This window comes from Clarias gariepinus, chromosome 28 (genome assembly GCF_024256425.1).
Source record: "Clarias gariepinus isolate MV-2021 ecotype Netherlands chromosome 28, CGAR_prim_01v2, whole genome shotgun sequence".
Classification (NCBI taxonomy): Eukaryota; Metazoa; Chordata; class Actinopteri; order Siluriformes; family Clariidae; genus Clarias; species Clarias gariepinus.
Window position 1 is genome coordinate 8123782 of NC_071127.1, and position 14863 is coordinate 8138644.

The 14863-nt window shown below is 32.3% G+C and overlaps 2 protein-coding genes across 3 annotated transcripts; both read right to left on the minus strand.

Annotated features, from left to right (window-relative positions):
* Positions 1–703: 703 nt before the first annotated feature.
* Positions 704–5955, minus strand: LOC128516076 (C-type lectin domain family 6 member A-like). The gene is made up of 7 exons (XM_053490374.1): positions 5881–5955; positions 5697–5759; positions 3429–3548; positions 2918–3007; positions 1737–1888; positions 1502–1614; positions 704–1346 (listed from the first exon to the last, which is right to left on the minus strand). Exons 1-7 carry the CDS (start codon positions 5906–5908, stop codon positions 1184–1186), a joined length of 729 nt encoding a protein of 242 aa, XP_053346349.1. The 5' UTR covers positions 5909–5955; the 3' UTR covers positions 704–1183.
* A 2276-nt stretch (positions 5956–8231) lies between these two features.
* LOC128515917 (C-type lectin domain family 6 member A-like) lies at positions 8232–12144 on the minus strand. Of its 2 annotated transcripts, XM_053490174.1 has the most exons (8): positions 11872–12144; positions 11713–11781; positions 11508–11600; positions 10376–10465; positions 9253–9324; positions 8752–8897; positions 8525–8637; positions 8232–8403 (listed from the first exon to the last, which is right to left on the minus strand). In XM_053490174.1, the coding sequence occupies exons 1-8, from the start codon at positions 11939–11941 to the stop codon at positions 8247–8249; spliced, it is 810 nt and encodes a 269-aa protein (XP_053346149.1). In that variant the 5' UTR covers positions 11942–12144; the 3' UTR covers positions 8232–8246. The 2 variants fall into 2 exon arrangements, with proteins under 2 accessions (XP_053346149.1, XP_053346151.1); XM_053490176.1 differs by lacking the exon at positions 11508–11600.
* Positions 12145–14863: the final 2719 nt, after the last annotated feature.

Below are 14863 nucleotides of genomic sequence, written 5' to 3' on the forward strand. Positions count from 1 at the left end.
AGTTTTTGAATTATAGCCTTTCTGATGTGTTTATTTTATATTTTATATACAATAAAATGTATATTTAAAGGTATTTACAGAGCAATACTTTTCTGCTTTTATTTGGAATTTTTAATATAATATGATTTTTATTGTAGACTTTTTTTTAAAACCTAAACTTATTTTATCATCAATTATACCTTTTTTTTATAAATCGTGAAAATAAATGTTAAACTGAAATTACAGTAGATTGCTAGTACAGTATCTGTGCTGTCAGTATTCTACTGTAAGTTGTAAAAAAAAACTGAAATATTCTGTGAATATAATGTTTGCAGTAAAAAACTGCAACCGTATGAATTATGTATGAAAACTATAAAATTACAGTAGATTGCTGGCTTCCGTTCTGCCACTAACTCACTATATTTAACAGGAATTATTTAACTGTTATTTAACAGGAATTTTTTTTAAGTGTGAGGGTCGGTACATTGGCTGTCTGGAAACAAATAACTGAAGGAAGAGTGCTTATCAGTAGTGTTAGTGACTTTCATTTTGATTTTCAGATTTTTGTGCTTCTATCCATAAACAAGTGAACCTTCTGTGGTCTGTTGTTGCATTGGATTTTATGCAAAATATTTTTAATAACACACAACACATGCATTGTATTTTTGAATTTTCAGGTTATGAAAACTTTAATATACCTATCTTTTTCCTAAGGAATCAGTAAGGGGGTAAGATTTTCCTTCAATTTGTCTCCAGCTGTATATTTATCTATTTTAAAATATAATAAGAAAGAAATTAAGATTTATTCAGGATATTTAGTTATCAATATGGTTTTGTAGATAATGATGTCTGCATATATAAATGTTATACTTGTTTTAAAATCTTAGAACCATTTTTAAATGTGATACACAGAACATTATTCAAAGAATTTATCTCTCAATACTCAACAGATCAGATGTGCATCTTTTGATCCATAAAGTCATTAAACATCGTTAAGGTCATAATTGTATAGTCAACTTGTATTTATCTTTAATAAAATAAACACTGGAAATTCATAAAAAAAAATGTAAAACTCAAAAAAAGGTAAATTTTACATTGACTATTGTGGGAAATCCAACAAAATGGTTTTAATCCATGGCACAACCAAAATGATCCTTTCATTAAACAGTTTTTGGACACGCAGATGCAAGTAACAAGTGGCTCTTTACTTTTCACAAATGAATAGTTTTAGTTTACGACAAGAAGCATCAAACCATTTGTGAAAGGAACCATTCTCGTGCCCCAGAGCAGCACAGTTCTCTCCAGAAGGGTCCTCTTTTTTCCAGTTATCAGGCTCATTTAATCCCTTTGGTGAAATGTACCAGAACCTTCAAAGTATAGAAAAAGGTGTTAGTTTACTGTAAAAATGTGTTTATATTACACATAAATCTGTAAAGGTTGAGCATGCAGAATCACTAAATGTTTTGAAGCTATTGTACAGTAAGAGGACCTGAGTGTGACTATGTGTGAACACGGTTCTTACTTTACATCTGTATTCTTTAAGGGCTGATTGTTCACCCACATCCATTTTCCTTCAGTTTCCAAGTCATTCAGGCCAATCCAGTGTGATTTTTTAATTTGTGAAGATACAGAACTCTAATGTAGAAAATAGCATTACAGTATATTAATGCATAGCTTATACCTGTAATCAAAACAACAGGGATTCATGTCATTATAAACATTATACTGTATATGAAAAGAGAAACCTCTACACTCACCTGTTCGGCTTGGCTGGTTATAATTACCAGGTGTCCTCCTTTCTCCACGCAGTAATCTTTACTCTTCGCCCAGTTCAGTTTCTCAGTGGAGAAGTAGTAACACTTTAACCCAAGAGACTTCCATTCATCCTTACATTGTCTGTTTTGATTTGCTTTTGTCAAGATAAAAAAAAAAAATTCAAACAGATATAGAGGGGTGTTTTGGCTTTTTTTGTTTTTACCTTTTATTATTTATAGGTATTAAGCCAAAATATTCATACACAGCTATCATCTTAAAACATTTTATCTGTTACCAGTTACCATGAATTTCTATCTGTTCCCAGATCTTGATGATCAACTTTATTTATTTGTTTATTTGTTTATTTGTTTGTTTTTAAATTATATTTATATTCATATTTGTTTACAATAGCAATTTAAATGTGTCATTTAATAAAAAAAAAAAAAAAACAATATGTTAAAAAAAATACATTAATATTTTAGTAATGTTTACTTAAAATTATTTATTTATAATAGTAATTTACATTATATATATATATATATATATATATAATGTAAATTATTATATATAATATAAATTTTATATATATATATATATATATATATATATATATATATATATATATATATATATAGGCTATATTGGATTCCTGATTATGTGAGCACAGTGGAAGAGTGTTGTACAGTACCACTGCATGCAGAGAGATTTTTCAGAACTTGCTGATATTTCACCTTCAGTGCTTCATAGAGTCTTTGTGTCAGATGGGTAAATGATGGGTATTAACTATATTACAACTTTAACAATAAAAACAACTAGAACAATATGGGCAATTGAAGAAAACAGATACTATTGCTATATAAATTATCCTGCATCAGTAAGGAAGCTGAAGTCAAAGCTGTTAAAAATGAGGTGTGTCTCAATCCCGGGGCTGCATCCTTTAAAGGACACCATTGAAGGCCAATTATGTCATAGCATTGCGACTAAGGCTACTAAAAACTAATTTATATATTAATAAAACAAGAGATCCTTATAAAAAAAAAGGGATTTGCATTAAATGCCAAGAAACATAGTTCAGTGTATTTACATGAACAAAAGCAGCTTGCCAAAACCCTTTTTTGTTTTGTGACGTAGTCACAGTGGCTTATTTAAGCTGAAGAAAACAGGAAGCTACTGAACCACTTACCCTTGGTGTTGTTCTCTTGCATCATCAATGTTGCTGTAACATTAGCATACTTCTCACTTAATGACTTATATGACAGCACTTTATTGTAATCTGTTGAACATGAATTCTCAGGGTTATTTCAAACTGAGAATAATGAGAAGAAAATTTTAAACAATAAATTAGTTTTATAAATGTACACAGAAATAAAGGCATGTCAGGAGCCTCCAGTGCGCTTTGTAACCGTCAGTAAGTGTGAGAAAGTTTCTCAGTAGCATAACTGAAGTTTTTATATTATTAACTTAAAGAGATAGAAACACAGAGGTGGGAATTGATCATTGGTTCTCTGGTTCTGTAGCTTGAAGCTCAATTACCACACATTTTTTATAAACTAAAATAAAAAAATGGAATATCTATATAGTTAAGACATAGCCTATATAATTATATGTCATATGACTATGAAACTATACTTAATCTAGAATTATTTGATTTGCTAAATGAAAGAACTAATTTGATAATACTAACTCATACTTACACAAGACTCCTACAGCACAGAGTGTTGATAAAGCACCAAGTATTACAAGGAGGCCAAAAACAGATATGAAGAGCTTAACTGTTTTCATGTTGCCTTTCAACTCAGTTTGCTCAGAGGCATCTGAAAGATAAAGCTCACAGTAGTTATTTCATGCGTCTGTGTCCTTTGGAGAGATTCCTGACTGCAGACCCCACTGTCCTGCACATGTTCAGTGTTTTCCTTCTCCCAAGACGTGAGGGTTAAAATTTAGCTGATAATTCATAACAGATTTGTTGACGAAGAAAAGTGCAGAACTTTAGCTTGGAAACTCTACAGTACACAGCAGGATTCACTGACATCTCCGTGTGTTTATAATACTTTATCAATAATTCAAGGTTAGTCAAAACTGCTGATCAAATCTGGCAGAAATATTTGCCACAATAGAGTCCTTTTTTGTTTATTTGGATTCTTTATACTAATGTTCAAGCTTCACATTTTTATTTTATTAACAGATTGTATTCTGAATATTTTTAAATTGAAGCAAAATGATTTGCCAGTAGAAAAAGGCAACATGAAGTTTAAAATTACACGAGCAAAGAAACAAACAAAATAATAAGGTGAATTAATAGCTTTTGAGAATGTTTTGGTGTACTTCACTTTGTCAGGCAGGTCCTATTTAAGTGATTATTTGATTGCGAACATATCAGGCCTGGCTGTAGCTGGAGAAATTAAACTCAGGTGTGATAAACCAGAGTTACTGTAAGTTATGTTTAAAGACATTTCCACATAGGGCTATGTAGTTTTTGATTTTGTTTTTCCCTTAATAATAAAAACCTTCATTTAAAAACTGCATAATGTGTTTGCTCGTGCTCTCTTTATCTAATGTTTAAATTAGTTTAATGATCTTAAACATTAAAGTGTGACAAACATGCAAAAAAAAATAAAATAAAATAGGAAATCAGTAAAGGACAAAAATACTTTTTCATACCACTGTATGTGTGTAATATATATATATATATATATATATATATATATATATATATATATATATATATATATACATATACATATAAACACACACACACACATCTTGTGTACAGTGACTAAGGCTACAACTGAACAGAATTTACATAAGACAAAATAATTGTTTTTTAAATTGGTAGAATTGCATCATGGCATCATGTTGATCTTTGGATAAACTAGAAATTAGAGAAGTGTGAAATTACATGACAATGTGTTGAGAAATTTAGCACTTCAAAGTTACTTTAAAAAAAATGTGTGATGTATATAGGCTGCCATGGACTCTAATGTGAAGGTTCAATAATAATTAGAAAACATAACTGCAATTGGTGTGTCTATACTGTACCTGGGGGGCAACTGGTGTGTCTATACTGTACCTGGGGGGCAATTGGTGTGTCTATACTGTACCTAGGGGATTTACTTACTCCTAAAAGGCAACGGGATGATTATACTGTATGCGGCATGTCATTGGACATATCAGTGAATTGCTTTTGGAAAGAGGTGTTAGTCTTACATACAAAATAACTGTTAGCTGCTAAAGAAAACAGGAACTTCTTTAAACCATTTCAAAAACCTCTTTTGCTTTGTATTTTTAATTTCGCTTTGTATTTTTTGTACTTTCTAAGTGGAAAACATTTCTTGTGCTCTGTTTAGCAAGAACATTAGGGCAAATGCCATACTGTTCATTGACCAAGCAAGTAAACAAACCAGTTAGATCTAAAATATACAGTGCATAAATGGCACCAATGGTGTTTAGACATGTTATTGACATTCTTCTTAGTAAATAACCAAATTAGGTAATTTATTGTGAAAAGAATGGAGGTTAATTCAGTAAGCAATGCCCACACAAGATCCCTAACACAGATGTGGCTGCAAAGCACCACAAGATCTTTACTGTTATCATCTTTCAACGCAGTGTAGTCAGGAAGAAAATGCTTAGTTTGTTTATGCATCTTTGACCTATATTCAAAGATGGGATTCTTGACTTCAAGACTGCTCAGAAGATATCACTTCTCCTAATGCACCTGATTGGGCACATGAAAGTGTTGGTAATGAGCTAACCGGCATCAAATTATTTGAGGGTTAGATTGGTGGTGAGAAACTCTTCCTTGGATCTCAGTTAAACTTGTTTCAGTATTAATAAATAAATGATAATCAAATGTGACAGATGAAGATTAATGATAAAACCGGTTAATATTTATTCATGAAGTAGTTTTAATCTAAGAAGTAAGATAAGCAAAATAATCAGCAAACAAACACATACTGTACCTGGACATTTTTTGGACTTTGGATGCCACTCCTCTGTATTCACATAAACATCATCCTCTGTTTCTGGACGTGAGCAGTGAAAATGCCTTATTATATTTAAATATCTGTGTAAACTATACGAATATAACCAGCGAAAACGATGTAATATACTGCATTTTTAAATAAAACCATGTCAGATACTGACCTGTTGTCGAATGACCGTGACTATCCATTTTGCAGCTGTTGCAAATGGAGTCCCCAGAAATAAAGTATCAGCTTGAATTTTCAAACTATTGCTTAACCTGGCAACATATTCATAAGAGGAAGTTGAATATGTCACTGACAATTCATCATTTGTGCCTGTGTAGCAATTGCTATTATTCTAGGTAATAGTCAAAATTATTACAGTGCCCTTTAACAGAGTTTGCAATGTAGATGTGGATTGGTTCATTTACTACAGATCCAAGTCCTGTTTGCTTTGACATGTGATGGCAGAGTACAAAAATTAATAAATACAGTGAATTAGACCCAGGCTGTTAAACTATGAAATCAAAAATACTATAACATGAGATTATTGTACATTTAGGGACTTTTACAATTATTGATCATGCATCATACAGAGACCCAAATTATCATACAAATACAATAATTATCATTATTTAGTGTTCCTTGGTAACAGTTTTTCAGCCATGCTCTTAGAGAGGAAAAAGTATGGTGGAAAAGGTCTGTTTGGCCTGCCCATGCGGAAATGTTAGGGTAGATTATGGGTTGTTTAAATGAAATCCAGGACTTACTTGACTACAAATCCAAATGACTGCAGAGTGGAAGCTGTGTATAGAATTTTTGTGAAGGGATTTTGGCTAGGCTTCTAGTTCCAGAGAAGAGAAACTTGAATATTGGCTATTTTAAAGAATCAGTCATTATTTAAAATATCAATCAGATAAAAAAAAATTACAGCCAAAGACTTCCAAATATTATTATCCTTTTTTTAAAAAACACAAATATTTGCAGGGACAGATGTGTGCACAGTAGTATGTTACTTTTTACATATAAATTGTTTTAGTTTATGAAGACACACATCAAACCATTTATGTAAGTTACTTACCCATGCCCCAGTTTTTATTTTTCCAGTTATTAGGCACATTTAATTCCTCCAAAGAGTTTTGCCAGAACCTTCATAGGTTACAAAAGATGTTTATCACAATTGTATATGTTTGTGTATGTTGGATTATTGTACATCTTTATAAACTTGTGTGCGAGGTGAGGTCTTACAATAAAAGAGATAGATGTGTAGGTTACTACTACTACTATTATTATTATTATTATTATTATTATTATTGTTGTTGTTGTTGTTGTTGTTGTTGCATTATGCATTCAGTATACTCTTGCATTGTATTTCAGTTTCTTAGTAACATGACAAGCTGCAGTTTTACTGGTGTGACTTGACAATGAAAAACACAGATAGAAGTAGATAAACCATTAGTGTTTCTGTAAGAATAAACAATATGTTCATGTCAACTTAGGCTCAATGGTGTTATAATTATTATACATTCATGATGAGTTCTAAATAATAGCGTTTTCCTTCACTTTATGGATAAAATGACAATTATCACTAAATGTAGGTATTTACTTTTATACTGTTATTTATATATACATGTATTTTTTTTACATTTTAAACAATTTAGTAAACATTGGAATGGTAGTAAAGTAACTTTATTTTTTGTAGATAAATTCTTTTTCATGGCTTAAACTGTGAATCACTTTACAGTCTTAAAGGGCACTCAAGATTTACCTCGCAACACAAGGAATTGTTGCAGTTATCCCACTATTTATATTTAGGAAGAAAGTGAGATGTTGTTTTAGTACAATAGTTCACATCCCTGGTCCTGGAGGACCACTGCCCAGCACATTTTAGTGTTTTCTCAGCTCCCAGCACACCTGATTTAATTAATCAACTATTTTTTTTTCTCAATGGGCATGGCTGTGGTAGAGCAGGGAAAACACAAAAATATGCAGTGTCCCCCAGGTACTGTATATATATATATATATATATATATATATATATATATATATATATATATATATACGGAAATGGTGAGTTGGCCACGAATGCATTTTAAAATGTAGTGTCAGTGGCAGGACTCGTCAACCTGAACTTTTTTGATCTTCAAGTGGCTATAATCCTAAGCTAAATAAGTTGTTATCTGATAAGCATTGTTGTTATCATTCTGATAATATAATTCTGGCATAATGCAAATGATCTATAACATACGTAGACATTCTATTTTCAAGTCATGAATACTTTTATTTATTCCTAAATTCCTTAATTGTATTCGAAGCAACTTAGTATACCATCTACAATTTTGCAAGCGTAAAATGGATACAGATTAATACACAATTAGAGAGTAAGATATGTAGTGGACACGGTGACAGAGGAAATAACTTTTGAAAGAAAGGTGTTTATCTCCTTAATATAATTTGAAAGACTTCAACAGAGCAGCAAGAAAAAAGCTACAAACATCATCAGCTAATGATTTAGTGAAGCTTTCAAAAGAAAAAAATACAATTATTTTACTTTTCACAAATGCACTTTTTCAGTTTATGACAAGAAGCATCAAACCACTTGTGTGTGTTGCCATTTTCATCACCCAGAGCAGCACAGTTCTCCCCAGAAGGGTCCTGAACTTTCCAGTTATCAGGCTCATGTGGTCCTTCATCATACCAGAACCTTCACAGATAAGAATTTTGTTAAATTTTTATATGTTTATTTCATACACAAATTACTATTTGACTTGTTGAAGGTTTGTAGATTTTATAAAGGATCAGTGAAATGAGTGTATAGATCTTACGTTACGCTCGTCTCATTTAAGGGTTGGTTGTTTACCCACATCCACTCTCCCTCAGTCTCCAGGTCATTCAGACCGATCCAGTGTGTTTCTTTAATTTGTGAAGATACAAAATCCTAATGTAGAAAATGACATTAAACATGACTTAAATATGTAATTAACACAAGTGAAATAGGGAATGGTAACTAAATCTATCTAAAGAATCTGAAGAAGAGCCCCACTACACTCACCTGTTCAGCTTGGCTGGTTATAATCACCAGATGTCCTCCTTTCTCTACACAGTAATCTCTACTCTGTGTCCAGCTCAGTTTCTCAGTGGAGACGTAGTAACACTTTAACCCAAGAGGCTTCTCACAAAGTGTACACTTTTGATTAGCTTTTTTCAAAAACAGTTGAAAAATGTCAATTATGAAATGAGTCTTTAGAGAGTAGCACAAATGTGTATTTCCAAAAAAGGGTTACAATTATATGAAACATCCTGTTTTTCTAAAAACTGTTTATTACTAAAGGACACAGCATTTGCTAGATTCTTTTTAAATAAAACATACTTGATAATAATATTAATTGAAATTAATAATAATAATAATAGCAGGAAGAAGAAGAACAAGGAGGAAAAGAGGGAGGGAGAAAAAAAGAAGGTATTTTATTATATATACAGTATCATCTTTCAAATCTGCCGGCTCACTGTCTCTGTATCTGTATCTTGGGGTACTAGGGAGTAGAAGCCTTACCACTGCATGCAGAGAGACGATCATGAACTTGCTGATGCTTCACCTTCAGCATATCATACAGCTGTGCTGTTTCTGTAACAGGAAAAAAAGGTTTTGGTGGAGAATTTCTTTTGTTGCTGGGAGAAAACCATAGAAAAAGACTAAATTTACAATTGCAGGCAGAGACAAGCTCCTGGTGTTTCACCTTTCGTATTTCATGTGTACTCTCTTTTTCTGATACACAAGGGAAAGGTAAAATTTTCAGTATTTTTTTCTCTTTTTTTTACATCTTGCTTTATACTCTATTAATATTTTAAATACTCAGGTGAAATTATATATATATATATATATATATACATATATTTGTGTGTGTGTGTGTGTGTGTGTATGTTTCTGTCAACTGACAGTCAGTCAGTATTGTTGTACTGTAGAACGTAAAAAAAGAATCACTAAACATAAAAAAGAAATTGGCAAATGACTACAGAGAGGTAGCATATTGCGTATCAAGATACGAAATACACTAGAACTTAGCACTCAATATATATATATATATATATATATATATATATATATATATATATATATAGGTGGCACTCAGCAGTCAATAACATTCAGATTGTGTACAGTGTATTTTTTTATGTAAAGACAAAAGACAAGCCTGGGGATTCAGGATTAAAGATCAATTTGTCTCAGATAATGGGAAAAGATGACTCATGAAACTTCAGCTGATGATTTAGATCACTATGTTGCAATCTGCAGTTTAATAATACATTAATGAATTAGAACTCCAATAGAGGATCTTTGGGATGTGGTGCAGCTGACAAAGCCATAGTAACTGCATAATATTATATAATAATTATATAATAGGACAGTTTTGAAGGCAAAAGGGGTGTCCAACGCAGTACTAGCATGGTATACATAATGAAGTGGCTGATAAGGGGTTTATATAATTTAATGCAAATCAGAGACAGAAGACATACAGTATTGTACAATTTTTGACAGCTATAATACATAATGTAAAAGTGAATTGCTAAATAGATAAATGAGACTATTCACTTTAACTCATTTAATAATAATGACCAGCTATGTTAATTCCACACACTGAAAAACTGCAAGCTGCTAAAGCAAAGAGGAATTTACTTACCCTTGGCTTTGTGTTCAAGCACCGTCAGTGTGGCTGTAACGTTTTCATACTTTTCACTCAATTTCTCAGTGAAAAGAACTTTATTGTGATCTATTAAAGGAGAACAAATAGTTAGAGGGCCATGTACCCCAAGTGCATATGGAACCAATTGTAATTGTATGTTTAAGCAATAGCACAAGACAGGGGGTGCTGTTGTGCTGAATATTGTGTGACCGATAGTGTAGTTAACAGGGTTGAAAGTAGTTTAAAATTCTGCCTGGTACTACGTAGCTAAAAGGTGAGTAGAATAAACCATGGAGGTGGAATACAGTCCTCTATATATTTTTATTTATTCTGCATAATAGCTGCATTAACTTCCAGGTTTTAGGGTTTATTCTCAATTAACAGTAAATATAAAGTTAGTGCATTAGGGTATACAATTCCTTGTTCGGGCTTAGAAAGGGATTTGGGATTCCGACTTGTGTTAAAATTTGGAACAACTTAAAAGCATTATTAAGTGCATAAATAATTGTCTTACACTACCAGTCAAAAGTTTGGACTCACCTTCTAATTTAATGTTTTTTCTTTAGTGATTTATTTTATATATTCAAAAACAATACAGGCATTATGGCATTAGGTAATTAAGTAAAAACAACAGTCAGTTTTTATTTTAAGACATTAAGGTCAGCTGTTCTGGAATAGGTCTAGTAAGAACAGTATTATCAAGTAAATGAGTTACAAACCCCATCTAGGCCCATGATTAAACTTTCTCTCATGAAGACCTTCCCAGGAAAGCAAAACCAAAACTCTGCTGCAGAGGAGACGTTTATTTAGAGTTAATTAACAAACACCACCTCAGATTAGAGCCGATATGAAGGATTTATAGATCATAAGTAGCAGATACAGCTCAATATCAACTCTTCAGAGGAGATTATTGTATATTTTTGATGCCTTCACCGCTGTTTTACAATATAAAATAAAGAAAAAAATCAGGAAGGACTATTAGATCGTGTGTCCAAACTTGACTGGCACTGTGTGTTTTCAGTCTAATGAACAGAATTATTCTCACTTAAAGTCAAATAAGACAATAATAATAATTTTATTTCTATTTGTTAATGAGAAGAAAAATGATTACATGATAAAGAATACTCACACAAGATCACTACAGCACAGAGTGATGTTAAAGCACCAAGCATTAGGAGAGCGAGAGCAGATATAATGATCTTGTAATTAAATGAAGTTGAAACTAAATGACAAACACATTTGTTATTTATTTATTAAACAGATTATAAGTCTGTATATTATATATGTCCGTAAAAGTACACAAATTAGTTTGATGATCAAGCATAAACCTATACCTGGTCGAGTTTTGGGCACGGGAAACAGCTGCAGTGTATTCACATAAACATCATCCTCTGTTTCTGCCACTGATCAGTGAAAAGGTTAAATGCTATCACTTTTCAATTATAAAATATATATTTAAACATATCCAAACATTACAAAAATCAGATATTTACCTTTTGTCAATTGACAGTTTTCAGTGCTATCCATTTTGGAGAGCTCAAAGTTTTTGTAAGTGTTTTCCATTTTGTAATCCTACTAGTGCTGTTAGTTAGTCTTAACCTGTAATTGTAGCAGTAAGCACAATTGCTGAGAAATAGTGGTAGCCCAAATGGATAGCCTACACCTTAATATTGCAGTTAAACACAAATTAAATTATGCACTTTATCAGTATATAAACTGTAATAGAAAATTGCTGGGTTCCTTTCTTGAGGTTAAACTGAAATCACTTGTGAAATTAGGAACTATTGCATATATCTGCTGATATTTATGTTCACAGAAAGGAAGTAGACATAGTTTGACTCATAAACATGTTCTAAGGAAGGAAGGAAAAATTCCTGGTTTAAAGGAATCAAGTTGTAGACAAGGACTGAGAAAAAAAAGAAAAGAAAAGAAAGTGTTTCGAAATATTTTTTCTTTCTATGGTATTTGACTAGTATGGGTAAGATCTTTGAACTGATCAGTCCTTGTCAACACGTACATGTGTACTTTTAAAAAATTGTATTAGCTAATGCATCTTGGACTTTCATCCACATGCGATATTTGGTTTAGATCATTATAAAAATACCTTTTGGAAAAATTCCTTCAATGCCAAAGATATTTAGAAACTAATTTTTGTCAACATGTGGACGGAAAGAATATTGGGTTCACCCTACTGGTTCCTCTTAAAATTTCTACCTCATGTTGTCTCTGGTATGCTCATTAGGCAAAGAACTAGAAAAGTTTTGAAATGTACAGTATGTATTTTTCATTTTAGTCCACAAATGCCAATGTAAGGTCATTGCCTATAATTACACGTTTATTTATGTTACAGTTAACTCACCAGTACAGTTATTGTCAACATGATTTGAACTGAATTACATTCCTTCCTCTCATTAATAAAAATCTTGATTATAATATATTAGATGATAATAGAAAATGTTCACAAGACCAATCTAAATAATATTTCTATTCAATCTAATTGGGTGGATAATAATTTTAATATTCCATTAAAGGACGATCTGTAAGATTACTTTGACTATAAAGTCAGCATGTTTAATGTTTATTCCGTGCAACTATTGGAGACATGATGCACTTCTAATGCCATAAAGTGATGCCATCAGAAAAAAACAACCTAATCTTAAACATTGATCTATTTTAAATGCTTGTAAGGTTAGATATGCATGAAAGTAACCTCTGTGGGAAGTGAGCTGTTTTTAGTAGAGACAACTCAGCGATTAATATTAACATTAAATAAAAACACTGAACTTTTACAAGAGAAAAAAAAAGGAACTTTACTAAAACCATTTTCTTTTTTGTGACGTTATTCCTATACAGGGGTTTTGAATCCTCTACCAAGCGTCTTGCATCTGGCCACAATCTCCTCCTCTGTCTATGTTTTTGATAACTGCATGTTGTCAATGTTTTGACATATAAGTCCTTATAAATCATGATCACCATATAGCGTATATATTCTATTTGTTCTGACAGTAGTACATATTTAGGTTTTTAGTATGTGCCACTTGAGACATTTAACCTATTCTGTTTAACATAATAATGATATAAACTAACACGTGCAATGATATATATATATATATATATATATATATATATATATATATATATATATATATATACACAGTACTACAGTAGCTGCTAAATGGAACAACAAATAAAAAATGTAATGATGTCACATGTTCAGTGCAAAAATGTATTTTATTTAGATTTTTTGTGTTAGACCATTACAAAGTGGTACATAATTGTGAAGTGGAAGAAAATTATAAATTATTTTTTTTGCAAATAAAAATCTGAAAAGTTTGGTGTGCATTTGTTTCAGAACTACCTTAAGCTGCAGTTACAGCTGCAAGTCTTTTGAGGTATATTTGAAAAAAAAACAAAAAACGCCATACTATTTGTCAACTTCCTTCACCAGAGTCAAGGACCGGCGGGAAAAGCATTTGTTGACTGCTGGGATGATGTCTAATCTTCCTGTCACTCTTTTAGTAGGATGAGCCTGGCTTGCATTGCTCCTGGACATAAAGGGGCAGAAAAAAGAAACCAGTGCCTTTGTCCCTACACCGCAGTCATAAATCTGGACACTCCAACCCCACCCGTGCCCAGGATGACGCTGAGACAAACTCTCCCTCTAACCCACTCCTCTCCCTGTCTCAACAGGTATAAAGGATATGGCAACTTTACCCGGAAGCAGCGGGAAGATGCCAGCCTAAAACATTGCCAATTGTTAGAGATAGAGGTGGCGGCTAAGAGACACATTAGTTAGAATCCTCCGTTAGAAGAATCACAACATGAAGAAAAATGTGCTAAATGTATTATTAGTTTACAGAAAGTGAAAAAAAACTAATATTAGTCTGTTAAAAAAATAGCAGTGTCATCATTCATCTTTACAAAGTGATGAATTTACTGTTTAAACAAAAATGCCTGAAGTTTAATATTTCTTGTGCATCTCTAATATTTAGTTGTATAACCATGATTTCTGAAAACTGCTTCACATCTGTGCTGTGAGTCAACCAACTTGTGGCACCTTTGAACAGGTATTCCAGCCAAGAAACAGCATTTTTGTCTTAGAAACAGCATTTTTAATGTCAGGCCACAACTTTTCTATTGGATTAGGGTCTGGGGATTGGGCTGGCCACTCCATAACGTTAATCTTGTTGACCTAGAACCAAGATGCTGCTTGCTTACTGGTGTGTTTGGGGTCGTTGTCTTGTTGAAACACCCATTTCAAGGGCATTTCCTTTTCGGCATGAGGCAACATGACCTCTTTAAGTATTCTGATGGACTCAAATTGATCCATGATCCCTGAAATGTGATAAATAGGCCCAACACCATAGTACGAGAAGCCTGTCCATATCACGATGCTTGTGCCTCCATGCTTCACTGTCTTCACAGTGTACTGTGCCTTGAATACAGTGTTTGGGGGTCGCCTAACAAACTGTTTACCCAAAAAGG